This window comes from Cydia strobilella, chromosome 11 (assembly GCF_947568885.1).
Source record: "Cydia strobilella chromosome 11, ilCydStro3.1, whole genome shotgun sequence".
Classification (NCBI taxonomy): Eukaryota; Metazoa; Arthropoda; class Insecta; order Lepidoptera; family Tortricidae; genus Cydia; species Cydia strobilella.
In genome coordinates, this window is record NC_086051.1 from 18,426,414 (window position 1) to 18,441,509 (window position 15,096).

General features: G+C 35.6%; 4 protein-coding genes across 4 annotated transcripts in view; 1 reads left to right on the forward strand and 3 right to left on the reverse strand.

The window, feature by feature from the left end:
- Positions 1-15,096, reverse strand: part of LOC134745651 (uncharacterized) — a 424,512-nt gene that overhangs the window by 360,245 nt on the left and 49,171 nt on the right. The window lies entirely within an intron of this gene.
- Positions 2,365-3,841, forward strand: LOC134745582 (uncharacterized). Its single transcript, XM_063679656.1, has 2 exons — positions 2,365-3,195; positions 3,411-3,841. Exons 1-2 carry the CDS (start codon positions 2,413-2,415, stop codon positions 3,822-3,824), a joined length of 1,197 nt encoding a protein of 398 aa, XP_063535726.1. The 5' UTR covers positions 2,365-2,412; the 3' UTR covers positions 3,825-3,841.
- LOC134745585 (uncharacterized) lies at positions 6,383-8,440 on the reverse strand. Its single transcript, XM_063679657.1, has 2 exons — positions 7,563-8,440; positions 6,383-6,815 (listed from the first exon to the last, which is right to left on the reverse strand). The coding sequence occupies exons 1-2, from the start codon at positions 8,367-8,369 to the stop codon at positions 6,399-6,401; spliced, it is 1,224 nt and encodes a 407-aa protein (XP_063535727.1). The 5' UTR covers positions 8,370-8,440; the 3' UTR covers positions 6,383-6,398.
- On the reverse strand, positions 11,097-12,643 carry LOC134745586 (uncharacterized). Its single transcript, XM_063679658.1, has 2 exons — positions 11,769-12,643; positions 11,097-11,528 (listed from the first exon to the last, which is right to left on the reverse strand). Exons 1-2 carry the CDS (start codon positions 12,573-12,575, stop codon positions 11,112-11,114), a joined length of 1,224 nt encoding a protein of 407 aa, XP_063535728.1. The 5' UTR covers positions 12,576-12,643; the 3' UTR covers positions 11,097-11,111.

Below are 15,096 nucleotides of genomic sequence, written 5' to 3' on the forward strand. Positions count from 1 at the left end.
ATTACTTTTTACAGCTTTTCTTAGGTATAGTATAAGGGTTAGGTAGGTAATTAGTCCATCTTAAGTATAAAGAGCAAGTACGTATTAGGTAAGTATTTATCTATACATTTTATTGGTGTAAGTAATGAAAAAGGTGCGGGTACAGCTTGCTGGATTTAACCCGCCCTTGATCAGCTAGTGGTTGTTGTAGTATTAAGATTATATTATTATTAGAAACTATGCAATTAACATAAACAAAAGAACATTAGTAGGTAACAATTGTAACAATATTTTTCTACGGAGTACTTGATATAGGAACAGAATAGATACTTGATATATGTTTCGTATAGTTAGTATTTACCTAAAAGGTTAACTTTATGAACGCATCCCTCACGGGGCTGGTCACTTGAATATTCTCGAACTCCTTTTGATGATTCATGTACATCTTTTTAAGCCTGGATTTGAACTGTTGGATACTCTTTGCCTCACGCCCTGGGGGGGGGGGGGGGATATCGTTCCAAATCTTGGTGGCAGCGTAGCGAAATGACCCTCTAAAGGCGGCCGCACGATACTCGGGCGGTACCAGCAGCAGCGCGTGGAGGGCTATATATTATAATTATTATAAAGTATTCTTACGTCGTAATTTTATCTTTAATCAACATATTCACACAGACCTACACGTTTATTTAACTTTGATAACATCATAATATAATATTTGTTAAATAATAACGTCTATATTATTTACATTTTAAAGACTAGAGCTTTTTAATTGAATGACACGTACAGCCAACACCAGAATAAGTAGCCGAGCAGGTAAAAATTAAATGTGCCCAAAACATTTTGAGCTCCTCGAACCCGTTTTAATTTCTGTACATACACAGGCTGTAACAAAAAAACATCGCAATATGAAACCAACTCATCTCAGAGCAGTTTAATGAGTAATTAATCATAATCATAATAATCATAATCATAATATTTATTAATAATATAAATTACATGTCACATTTTATACAGTGTATAAAGATTATATTTAAGTATGAATTTTCGTTACATAATGTAAGTTGTATTTAATATCTTACATCTACCTAAGTTCCTAATTTAAAGAACTCTTTATGGTCGTAGAAAGCTTGCTCGATTAACCATTTCTTTAATTTGTTTTTAAATATTGCTACGCTTTTAGCAACTACTATTGAGTCCGGAAGACGATTGTATACTTTTGGGCCCAATATGTGAATGAGCTTGTCCGACTTGGCCAGCTTGTGCGGCACGAGCGCGGGGCCACATTCAACGAGGCAGGGGCGCTGTCTGCTTGCGAACGCGCGTATATTGCCGCTTGAAAGATTAGTAAAGACGGCAAGGTTAGGATGCCTAGGGCTTTGAAGTGCGGTTTCGCCGATTCGGTTTGAGCGATTCGGACTATAACCCGTACGGCGCGCTTCTACACGCGCTCCCAATCTGCGGCTCGGGCCCACAGCTCGACTCCGTACTGCAGGTGTGCATGCACCGATGCAAAGTAACACGCTCTCAGCATATCGCGAGGCAATAACCGAGCCAGACGTTTCAGTGCGAAGCAGGCCGCTGACAACTTATTATTACACACTTTATCAATATGTGCCGCCCAGGTCAGTCCTCTGTCCAGTTCGAAGCCCAGAAAGGTTGAGCTCGCGGCTTGTTCGATATTCAGTCCGTTTGCGCGCACAGACATCGACCTTGTTTCCCTTCCCGAGAGGTCGAAGTGAACAAAGTGCGTTTTCCGTATGTTCAACGTGAGGCCATTTTTACTGAACCAATCAGAGAGAAGTGCTGCAGTAATATTTAGCTGGTCGCTAAGTGCGTCACAGCTCTGAGCGGTAACCACCACTGCTACGTCGTCCGCGTACATGAATGTCTCGCCGCTGTGCACTGCCTCAGGTAGATCGTTCAGCAGCAGTGAGAACAGTATGTTGGAGACGGACGATCCCTGCACTACGCCGATGTGGGTTCGAATTCATTAAACAGTTCGATCAGAAAAAGAAAAAATTGGCTACTGTACAAATGCATATGCTGGTGATAATGACGATTGTTGATTACGCGTAGTCAACAGACTCAGCCCTTTTAGGCTTTTAGAAATATGTTCTTGATTAAAGTATCAATCAACCCAACATACATAGATAGACCAGGTACCTACTATTCTACTATACTCACTAAAATTGCATTGTGATTATTACTAGCTGATATCAGATGAATGGCAATTTGATTGTCTTGAATACACACTTCCTAACAAACATGTTGATTGTATGTAGTTACAGTAGATTACCGAGCTAATTTGCAACCATTGTTCCACTAATAAGTACTAATAACGTATCCGATGACTAGAACAATATACAATAAAACAGTATACTCTATCACGTGAATGAGCATTTGCTGTCTGAATATCCTGGGACTCACATCGAAATGGAGGTAAAAACTTTTAATTGTGAGGATATCGATCAACTTCCTATAAAAGTAGATAAAGCAATAAGAAAGATAGTCGAGAAAGAAGGATATACAAATCATAAATTGACCACTAAAGCTTTATCTACTGACGGGGGTAACTATTTAGGATCATTGTATGAAGTCAACGTTACAGGATACTCTGAAGATAGCAAGAAAGAAACAAACATATTTGTTAAAGCTATTATTCCTGGAGATCATCTTAGTGTTGTGTCAATAACTAACGTGTTCAATACAGAAGCATTTTTCTACAATGATTTAGCGGTGGTATTTGATAAAATACAAAATGAAGCTAATGTGCCTGTTAAAGAGCGGTACAATATCGTTAAATCATTTCAAGAAAGTATACCTGAAGCTATTATTCTTGAAAATCTATCAAATAAAGGATACAAGACGGGATTCAGAATGGATGTGATTTCCTTAAAGTTTGCAGAGTTGTCCATTCAACAATTGGGAAGACTACACGGGCTTTCGTTTGCTTTAGAGAAGAAGACACCTAATTATTTTAATCGCAAAATTAGATCTCTGCGCGTCCCTTATAATTTCAACGACGATTTCAAGGGTTTGCTCACAAATTCTGGAAAAGTAATATCGGAATGTTTGGATGATGACGTACGAGAAAGGTTTACTGTGTTCCTTGAAAAGTTATGGCATAATGTACAAAGGTACTATAATGATCAGAAATATAAAAGGACAATAGTACACTGTGACTACAGGGCTAACAATATTTTGATGAAAGAGATTGTAAGTTCTTCATTAATTTTCATTTATTTAAGTTATTAAAAAAATATATTTAAAAAGAAAGAATGTTCGATTATTTCATAACATACGAATTATTTACTAAACCTATAATCTCGACCAGCCTAAAGTCTCTGTCGGTAGTCAGAAGGTGGTCCATTATTTACGGGACATTCTGTATAAATGTGAACAGATAATGTAAATCCTACATGTTTTTTCAGGGCGGTGAAATTATCGACGTGGTGCCAGTAGATTACCAGCTTATACACTACGGCTGTCCTGTAATAGACTTCTTGTACTTCATTTTTCTGGGCACTGATCAAGAGTTTAGAAAAAATCACCTGGAATACCTCAAGGACCTGTACTTCGATTCCATAACGAAAATGCTGAAATATTTCAATATAGACGTTAAATCTGTTTTTCCTAGGGAAGATTTTGAAGATTTGTATAGACAACTATTAGGTTTGGGCTTGTTTAACTTCGTACAGACTATGCCTTTCATTTTTGCTGTCGAAGGTGCAATACCTGAATTGGGTAAAGATAATTTAGCTGATATAAATATTAAATGTGATGAGCGGATGAAAGAGAGAGCTCGAGGAGTAGTGGATGATTTTATTCGGTGGGGTGTCATGTAATTTTTTATAATCTTTTAAATTGTAATCATTGTAGTAGAGAACAAATACGTATTATTATTAGTACGTAATACGTAGTATTACGTAGTAGTTTATACGTAGTTTTATTAATACATTATTATAATTTACTTATTTGTCTAGAACCGCAGATAGAGGCCACAAATTCCTTCTATTTATCTTGTATTTTTTTTCTCAGTTGCTTAAATGTTAACTGGAAGAAAACTTATAGCGATAAGTTCGTTGTATATTTAATTTATTTTGTTATAATTGTAATTTTAACTTATCTTGTGTACAATAAAGTGTTTACATACATACATATAAAAACTTTTGTGTGTAGTTATGAAACTGTACTGCCATGATACATTTAGAATACTTCCATATCTCCATTATGTTTTTAGTCTCCATTAAGTTCATATTCATTTTATTTTTTATATACAAAATATTTTTCTTAATTAAATAATTACGCGAAAAATTTGAAATTTGAAAAATTAAAAATTATATTCAAAATCGTGTGTGGCATCAAATTACAGGAAATTACTCTAAAAAAGGTTATGACGTTTATTTTATAAAATAAAATAAAATAATAAAATGGTGGCTGAAAAACAGAATAAAAAATTATATGTAAAAAAATATTTTCTACATTGAAAACTATTATAGTTTGCTGATGGCACTGACATTATTGTACTTTTGATTTATCTTAATTCACGAAATTATGGTTTGCAGTCATCTATGGCGCCATTGCTTTATTACGTAAGATGATTTTTGCCAGTTTTTGACTCCCTCTCATGCCTATGTAAGAAAAAATAAGAATCCCATCAAAAACATATTCATGTAATATGTTACCAAGACGAAACCATAAGGCTCGCACTGTCAAATAGTTATCAGATCTTACATACCAAATCTCAAAGAGTTTTGATCGTCATCAGTGAATAAAATCTAAAGTATAAGAATTAGAGCTATGCAATTGAAGATTTTCAGGCTTAATTGACAACATATACCGAGAATTTTCTTTATCTGGTATAATACAAACCCAAGTTATGAGGGTTCAAAAAAACGACGAAACGCTTCGAGAAAAGGTAGGTAGTGGCCTTGCGCTTCGCATTGCTCGTCTTGGCGGGGGCACGGCAGATAGGCTGACCCTCTCCCCCCTGTAGTTCGTAAAAATCTAAAGAGGAAAAAATGAATACAAGTGTGGTTTGTTTTCGTATTTATTAAAAAAAAGTTTTGGAACGTTTATATATATACCTACAAAGGTATCTAACTCTGCACGGATTTTGATAGCATAGTGTGGAAGTATTGTTTTAAACTTTATATATTATTAGAAATTTGAAAATTTTATCTTTGTGATCTTACGTAAGAACTATGAAGATACATTCCCTCGCCCGAGTATGAAAAAAATGATCCCCCCAAATCAATTTATGTAATAAATGAATGGCGCTTATGTCCAGTGATAAAAACGTGATATTATAACCGTAACACACTACCGCACCGCACCACGACCTTGTTGCGGTGCGGTAGTGTGTTACGACTGTTAAATCGATGCAACATGTACTTGGTGTAAAAGCCGTAATAGACTATCGCACCGCAACCTTGAAACGGTTCTAGGAATAACGCGTATTGGCGTGGACTGCCCCGGCCATCCGACATCCGATATCGGATTGGCACTTACGATAGTTTCAGCCACGTCGGAGCCCCCGTCAGCTGTCGGACCGATAATTTTTGTTTGTGTGCGTATATGTGTATGCATAAATTAATGTTTGCTGTAGTGTGCCACTGTAGGAGGCGCGGGGCGCGCCGGCGGCGGTGCAATTACACACGGTCCGACATTTTGTATGTAGGATCTTATATTCGATATCGGATCGGGCAATGTGAAAACGCTCTAAGGTTCTCTATCATTCTGAACGTGTATCTATACAAGAATTACTGTTTTGTAAACACATGACGCCTTAATGGTAAAGACCACAGTAAATTGCAGAGTAATTATAGTACGGTGGTTGAATGACAGTATTTACAAGGAAAATCATACCTAGTCACGTAATTATATGTTATTTGTCACAATTTGTATGTTCTGCCTTCTGTGACATTGAAGTGTCATTTGGTTGACAGGAGCAGGCGAACTATATGATACCTTTATGTTATATGTAGGTACATATGATAAAAAAATTCAATGTTAAATAAACACATTTCACTTAGAAAAACTTTTATTACCATCTAAGATAATGACATGGAAACACCTAATTAACAACAAAATATGTTTGTATAAGTAGTAGAAATAAGATTGTTAGACCATATGATAAAAGCTGTAAGAATCATTTTACAGATTTAGTCGCGGGGGTTTTTTAACTCGCCTCTTATCGTTATGCACTGTTTGCTTATTTTTATCTTTTACGTTGTCGTTAAATAAATATTTTTTAATTCACTGATTCAATAAGAAGCAATGAAAATACATTATATGAAGGGTACACGGAAATATGTTTTTGGCAAAAAAATAATTTTTGGTACAATCTTTTATTGCTGACTGTACTTTTCTTTCCACAGGTAACAGTTAACAACGAATGAATTAACAAGTCAACTTTCTTACAAAATACCCCACCTTTGGAAATCATCTACAAGACCTCTGATCCTCTCATCCATTTTTGGATCTGGAGTAACAGACAATTTTTGCAGATCATCTTTAGCAAAGTCAGGGACGTCATCGTCATTAGTGAACAGTAAAGGAGTTACCATAAGACCAAATACTAGACCAAAATCTAGTCTTTTCTTGTACTCTGTTTCAAATTCACGCCGTGGGTACACTGACTCAACGTCCATGTTAAAATATTTAAGGAACTTCCTTAAACTTGCATAATATAGATCTTTCAGATCATCAAGATGTTTTCTCCTGAACTCTTGGTCGGTGCAAGGGAAGATGAAATAGATGAAGTCCAGGACAGGACACCCGTAGTACAGCAACTGATAGTCCACTGGTATGACTTCAGTTATATTATCGCCATCCTGCAATATAACATTTACCTATATTTATTTACCGCTAATAAGAAACGTAAAACGAAAATGGAGACTGTATTTATACAGACAGACAACGGAATATTATTAATAGGGTCCCGACTGCAATATGTATGGAAACTGCAACGTCGGCTTACAGTTCCCATACAAGTTGCAGTCGGGTTGCAGTCCGTCTGTACCGGCCCCAACTGGGACTGCCAACGTTTTCGTAGCGCTACGCTCGTAGTCGATCCTACAGGAAAGCGACTACAACAGAGAACCCGCCGAGCGGGTTCTCGGCACTCAATGTGTTAATGACAACGTTGCGTGGTTGTGTGGCTTTTTGGAAACCACGATGCAAGTGAAACTTTTTTTTGATTGTAGGCATTTAACTGAAATTTACCCTTTGGGTACGGAACCCTAAAAATCTTTAACATCGTAGAAAGAGTAGTCCAACAGCCACTTTCATAATTTATTTTAATATTTTTGCACTACCTGCATTCTTTATCTCCGCTGGGAGCTTGTTGTATACTTTAGGTCCTACATGTGATATGATTTTTGATGACTTCGTCAATCTAATAGGTTAAGGGCGGAGTTGATTTTTCAAGCCCTGTCGTATGCGAGTGATTTTTCTGCACGGGAATCTTTTAACTACGTTTGTATGGAGAACCGAGCTTGCCGGGGACTCTTAAGGATACATTTTAATTGGTAATGCGTTACTATATCATACGATGATAAATAGAAATAAATAGCACTTACTTTTTTCACAAGAATATTGTTAGCCCTGTAGTCTCCATGGCATAAGCAACATTTACTCCCAGAATTTTCATAGAAATTCTTTTTCAAGATTTCCATAACACCGGGTTTGAAATTGTTTAATCTAAGTCGGTTTTCCACATCCACACATTTATCCGTATACGTGCTCATGTTGTCAAGGAACTTTTGGTAATCGTCGTTAAATTGTAATGTTAACTTCAAAGGCCTAATTTTCTTTTCGAAGTATTCAGGTTGCTGTTTTTCCAAGACCCAGGACAAGCCGTGGAACCTCGCCAGCTGCTGGACAGAAAGTTGTGCGAACTTAAGAGGAGCGACCTCCATTCGATGAACCGTCGTGAAGCCCTTTTTAGCAAGGTTCTCCAGAATTATAGCGTTCGGATTCATGGCATTGTAACTTTTAACCATATTGTATCTGTCTTCAATTGGAATATTGTATTTGTTTTGTATATCATTGTACAGTTTTGAGAGGTGTCCGTAAAAGAAATTCTCCAAGCTGTAACATTCCGCAACATCAATAGTAGGTAGTTGCATATCATCTATTTTATTTTTAATAAAAATATTGGTCTCTTTATCACCGTCGGCAGTCGTTCCTTTAATGTCAACTTCGTACAGTTCTCCCATGAAGTTACCACCGCTGGTCGTAATTGACCTGTTAATAGTTTTGTGAGATATATATCCTTCTTTTTCTACAATTTTGTCAATGGATGCTTGCAATGGCGGCGGTAGAATATAGTCACCAGAGGATAGAACTTTGAATTGGTTGTCGCAGCATTTTTCCGGTGCTTCCATTTTGATAAACGCGTTATTGTAGTTGAAGAGCTCGAGCACTAGTGATGGAGTTATTGAGTTGGCGGAATAGGCGTTGCCTTATATACTGACAACAATATAAAGGCATCTTCACAAGCATGTTTTGCAGAGAATAATCAATATTTGTGTTTAATTCCAACAAAAATATAATGATCTGTATTGTTATTTAAATATGAATATAACGTGATCAATTAATTTTTCCCATGATTCCAGAATGTTATATATTTTGGTTAGTTATTAAAAAAATTATAAATATTTTAGCTTTTTTTCTAATTTTTTCCTTATTATTATAGGAACGAATAAACCAACCAAATTATACAGACATTTTGGGACAGTAAAAATAGTAATGTAATATAGAACTCTACGAATCTGAAAAAGTGAGGGATATGTTTTTTTAACCGGCATCGAGACTACGAAAGAGGAGCTTCTCAATTAGTTGGGATGTTTGTTTTTTTCATTATATATGTTCCCAGATGTTTGGAAAGAGACTCGAAAAAGTATTTTATATTCGAGAGGATCATACTTAGTGCCATTGTCACTATGTCAGGTTGTGACGATGGGATTCAGAATTCGAGGTAGCTATTATAGGCTCTCCTAGTGTGTCTCCTATTTTTTCTCGGAAAATGATATTTCAATTTCATTATTTAGATATTTGGTGAAGCGGAAATACTAACGAAAACCATTTAATGACGCTATGTTTTTTGACGTATTATGTACCTACGTTCTTTTGTTCTTAAACTCTTACTCTCAAGTTACTTAGCATACCCCGGATTAACAGTTGCAAGTTTAGGGCATGTAAAACTTACAATAGGTCGATGTCAGACAGTATCGTTCGATAACCTCATGCAAGTTTTAAATATTTATAATCGCTTTTACAATAAAATACATAACTGAATTATTAATGGATGTCATTTTAATTATCTGATAGGTTTATAGTTGCGAGGGTCGAATGGAGATCAAGTGGAACCAAACATTACCGAAGATGATTGTGTTTTATTGTCGGTGTACAAGTACATAGAGAGAGACATGTAAGTCTAAACATTACTTATTAATAGACTATATTACTTACATGCTATTTACCTATATACAATTACGTGCGTGGCCTATTCATGTTGCAGACATAGACCTTTATGTAATTTCGCTAAACGAACCGTCACCGTTATTTGTCACAATTGTACTTTCTCCCTTCTGTGACATTGAAGTGTCACTTGGTCGACAGGAGCGGGCGAACGATTGGATACAAAAGATAAGATTATATTTTTAGATAAGATAATTTAAATTTACGATAATTACTAACCCAATGATCCCCGATGGTCTTAAATAAAGAATTTCATTATTATTATTTGTCTGTGTTCCATATCACGGGACCATGGGGTCCTATTATTTGTATCTCCTCGGATTTCACAGGCCTATAAATCCCGGTCTTTTGATAGGCTTGCGTGGGGATATAGATGCAACACTATTATTTAAGGGGCCCACTGACTATCAGTCCGCCGGACGATATCGGCCTGTCAGCTAGAACAAAAATTTGACAGTTCCGAACAACTGTAAGGCCGATATCGTCCGGCGGACTGATAGTCAGTGGGCCCCTTTATGTTGTATAAACATGTGATAAAAAATCTATGTTAAATAAACATAAACACATTTCACTTAGACAAACTTTTATTTATCACATGGAAAAACCTAATTAACAACAAAATATGTTTGTATAAGTATGTAGTAGAAAAAAGATTGTTAGACCATATGATAAAAGCTGTAAGAATCATTTTACAGATTTAGTCGCGGGGGTTTTTTAACTCGTTTCTTATCGTTACGTACTGTTTGTTTATTTTTTTATCTTTTACGTTGTCGTTAAATAAATATTTTTTAACTCACTGATTCAATAAGAAGCAATGAATAGTTATTTGTTATACAAGGGTGCAAAGTTGTATTTTACCCGCGAGTGTGGAATTGAAATACGAGCAAGCGAAAGGATTCTATAGTTGAACCACGAGCGAAGCGAGTGGTTCTAAAATAGAATCCTGAGCGTAGCGAGTGTTTTAACACACGAGAAGTAAAATACATTTGCACCCGTGTGTAACACAAAACTTTTCCCCTCACTATAGCGAGGAAAGTGCAACATCCACAGGCGTTAGATCATCTTCATCAACTGCAATCACTCATTTTTGTACGATATTATAACAAAAAACTCGGGAAATTCTGTTCTTTTACGTGAGAAGTTTTTAAGTAAAATTTTTGTTGACAATGTTGACATTTCTGACGTATGAAATGTCAATGATGCGTTTTGAAATTGCATCGACTTAACAGAATTATATTTAACATAATTATTAAAAAACAAACGTTTATTATGGAATTTTAAGGTTTATGACTTCAAAACATTAAATAAAGCTAAATCTGGTATTTTTTATTAGATTCTCAAACCATTTATTTAATGATAATTAATATCGAACGAACCATTATTATGAGCGTTTTACGTTTTGTTATCTGTCAAGCTACTTAAACACGCCCCAACCAAGGTCAATTTACTTTCCCCACTAGTGGATAAAATGCGTTTTTCCCCGCTTGTTTTAAAGGATAAAAGACGGCTTTCCGAGCTAGTGAAGGGAAAAATACATTATATGAAGGGTACACGGAAATATGTTTTTGGCAAAAAATTATTTTTTGGTACAATCTTTTATTGCTGACTGTACTTTTCTTTCCACAGGTAACAGTTAGTCAAGTTCCTTACAAAATACCCCACCTTTGGAAATCATCTACAAGACCTCTGATCCTCTCATCCATTTTTGGATCTGGAGTAACAGAAACTTTTTCCGGATCATCTTTAGCAAAGTCAGGGACGTCATCGTCATTAGTAAACAGTAAAGGAGTTACCATAAGACCAAATGCTAGACCAAAATCTAGTCTTTTCTTGTACTCTGTTTCAAATTCACGCCGTGGGTACACTGACTCAACGTCCATGTTAAAATATTTAAGGAACTTCCTTAAACTTTCATGATATAGATCTTTCAAATCATCAAGATGTTTTCTCCTGAACTCTTGGTCGGTGCAAGGGAAGATGAAATAGATGAAGTCCAGGACAGGGCATCCGTAGTACAGCAACTGATAGTCCACTGGTATGACTTCAATTATATTATCGCCATCCTGCAACATAACATTTAAGAAATATTTATTTACCGCTAATAAGAAACGTAAAACGTCTAATAGGTTGAGGGCGGAGTTGATTTTTCAAGCCTTGTCTTATGCGAGTGATCTTTTTGCACGGGGATCTTTTAACTACGTTTGTATGGAGAACCGAGCTTGCCGGGGACTCTTAAGGATACATTTTAATTGGTAATGCGTTACTATACCATACGATGATAAATAGAAATAAATAGCACTTACTTTTTTCACAAGAATATTGTTAGCCCTGTAGTCTCCATGGCATAAGCAGCATCTACTCCCAGCATTTTCAAAGTAATTCTTTTTAAAGATTTCCATAACGCCGGGTTTGAAATTATTTAATCTAACTTGCTTCTCCACATCCACGCATTTATCTGTATACGTGCTCATATTGTCAATGAACTTTTGGTAATCGTCGTTAAATTGAAATGTTAATTTCAAAGGCCTAATTTTCTTTTCGAAGTATTCAGGATGCTGTTTTTCCAAGACCCAGGACAAGCCGTGGAACCTCGCCAGCTGCTGGACAGAAAGTTGTACGAACTTAAGCGGAGCGACCTCCATTCGATGAACCGTTGTGAAGCCCTTTTTAGCAAGGTTCTCCAGAATTATAGCGTTCGGATTCGTGGCATCATAACTTTTAACCATATTGTATCTTTCTTCAATCCGAATATTGAATTTGTTTTGTATATCATCGTACAGTTTCGAGAGGTGTCCATAAAATAAATTCTCCATGCTGTAACATTCTGCAACATCAACAGTAGACAGTTGCATATCATTTATTTTATTTTTAATAAAAATATTGGTCTCTTTATCGCCGTCCGCAGTCGTTCCTTTAATGTCAACTTCGTACAGTTCTCCCAAGTAGTTACCACCGCTGGACGAGATTGACCTGTTAATAGTTTTGTGAGATATATATCCTTCTTTTTCTACAATTTTGTCAATGGATGCTTGCAATGGCGGCGGTAGAATATAGTCACCAGACGATAGAACTTTGAATTGGGTGTCGCAGCATTTTTCCGGTGCTTCCATTTTGATAAACGCGTTATTGTAGTTGAAGAGCTCGAGCACTAGTGATGGAGTTATTGAGTCGACGGAATAGGCGTTGCCTTATATACTGACAACAATATAAAGGCATCTTCACAGGCGTTGTTTTGCAGAGCATAATCATAATTTGTGTTTAATTCTAACAAAAAATATAATGATCTGTATTCTTATTTAACTATGAATATAACGTGACCAATTAATTTTTCCCATGATTCCAGAATGTTATATATTTTGGTTAAAGTTATTTAAAAAAATTATAAATATTTTAGCTTTTTTCTAATTGTTTTCTTATTATGATAGGAACGAATAAACGGTAGATACATACTACGAAAATTATACAGACATTTTGGGACAGTGAAAATAGTAATGTAATATACAACTCAATGAATCTGAAAAAGTGAGGGATAAGTTTTTTTAACCGGCATCGAGATTACGATAGTTGAGCTTCTCAATTAGTCGGGAATCGAGATGTATGTTTTTTTATTTTATTATGTTCCCAGATGTTTGGAAAAAACCTAGAAAAAATGTTTTATATTCTAAAGGATCATATTTAGTGCCATTGCCACTATGTCAGGTTGCGACGATGGGATTCAAGAGAAATCGAGGTAGCTATTATAGGCTCTCCTATTGTGTTTATTCTAGTCTCCTATTTTTTCTCGGAAAATTCTATTTTAATTTTAATTTCATTATTTAGATATTTGGTGAAGAGGAACTACTAACGAAGACCATTCAATAACGCTATGTTTTTTGACGTATTATGTACCTATGTTTTTTTGTTCTTAAACTCTTTGAAGTTATTTTTAGCATACCCCGGATTAACAGTTGCAATTCGGTTTGAAGTTTAGGGCATGTACAACTTACAATAGGTCGATGTCAGACAGTATCGTTTGATAACTTCATGCAAATTTTAAATATTTATAATCGCTTTTACAATAAAATACATAACTGAATTATTAATGGATGTCATTTTAATTATCTGATAGATTTATAGTTGCGAGGGTCGAATGGAGATTAAGTGAAACCAATCATTACCGAAGATGTGTTGTATTGTCGGTGTACAAGTATAGAGAGAGACATGTAATTCTAAACATTACCTATTTATAGACTATATTGCTTACATGCTATTTAAACAATTACGTGCGTCGCCTATTTATGTTGCATACATAGACCTTTATGTAAATTCGCTAAACGAACCGTCACCGTTAACTGAGGTAGCGTCGTCCTAATGCCTGTTGTTCAATAAAACGTCATTACGCACAATACCCACTACTTTAATACTCGTATAATAACTATAAGGACCATATTGTGTGTTATTTACTCATCTTATATTGTTACTTGGAGTCTTTTTGCGTAGTTGTTGACAATTAATACATTGTACTTACGTAAAATAATCTTTTAATTAAGGAGTATGAGACGCGAGTAAATAGCTAGGATTAAAGCGTACTACTACTACTTAACGTGCGTGACATATTAATTGATAATTTAATTATGTAATATTTGCATTAAATTACTTTGTAAAAGCCAATGATTTGATATGAGCTATTTGTTTTTAAATAGCGTAGATACAAGATGTAACTAACTAATTTGCATAGTACATTTTGTGGCATATTTGAATCAAGGTGATATGGGCCTAGCTGCGTTAGTTACAAATCTAGGACAATTAATTCCTTAAAAAAATCGAAAATTGGGTCAGTACCAAATGTTTAGTCATCTTAAGTATTTAATTTTTTTAATAATGCTTTTATGCTTTACACCACCGAAGTATGAACCCACGAGTTTTACCATCACACACATATGAAAGGTTTGTGTTATAAACACATAATATAGAGAAGTGCGACTCCTTTGTTATATCGTTCGACGTTATTAACCATAAATTACTTTTAACCAAATTATACCGTTATGGAATCACTAATAACACCTACAATTTAATAAAATCTTTTTTAACCAACAGAATACAAACTGTCAAATTAAATGCAAATGGTAAACAATATGATTCTGACGTTGGAACTGTCGATATTGGCATCCCTCAAGGGTCAGCGCTCGGCAACACCTTATTTCTACTTTTCGTTAATGACCTTCCGACTGCCATTACGACAGGTCTATCTGTGCTGTTTGCTGATGATACCACGGTTATTGCTGGTTCCCAGACATATGAAGAACTCATTGCAAGGGTCAACCAGGCGTGTGCGCAACTGCAGCAGTGGTTCTCCGCAAATGGACTACTCTTGAACATAACTAAGTCTAACATAATGCTTTTCTCGGGACGTTGCGTTGAAGGGCCTCCTTGTTTTGCAAGTACCCCAATGACAATGTGCGATGAAAATCGGTTTCTGGGTTTCATGATAGATTCCAACTTGAACTGGAAATGTCACGTGGATAAACTCTGTTCTAGATTAAGTGGCGCCGCTTTTGCACTGCGAAAACTAAAACCCCTTATATCTCAAGACGCCTTAAGATCTGTGTACTATGCTCATTTCCACTCATTATTATCGTACGGAACAATAAT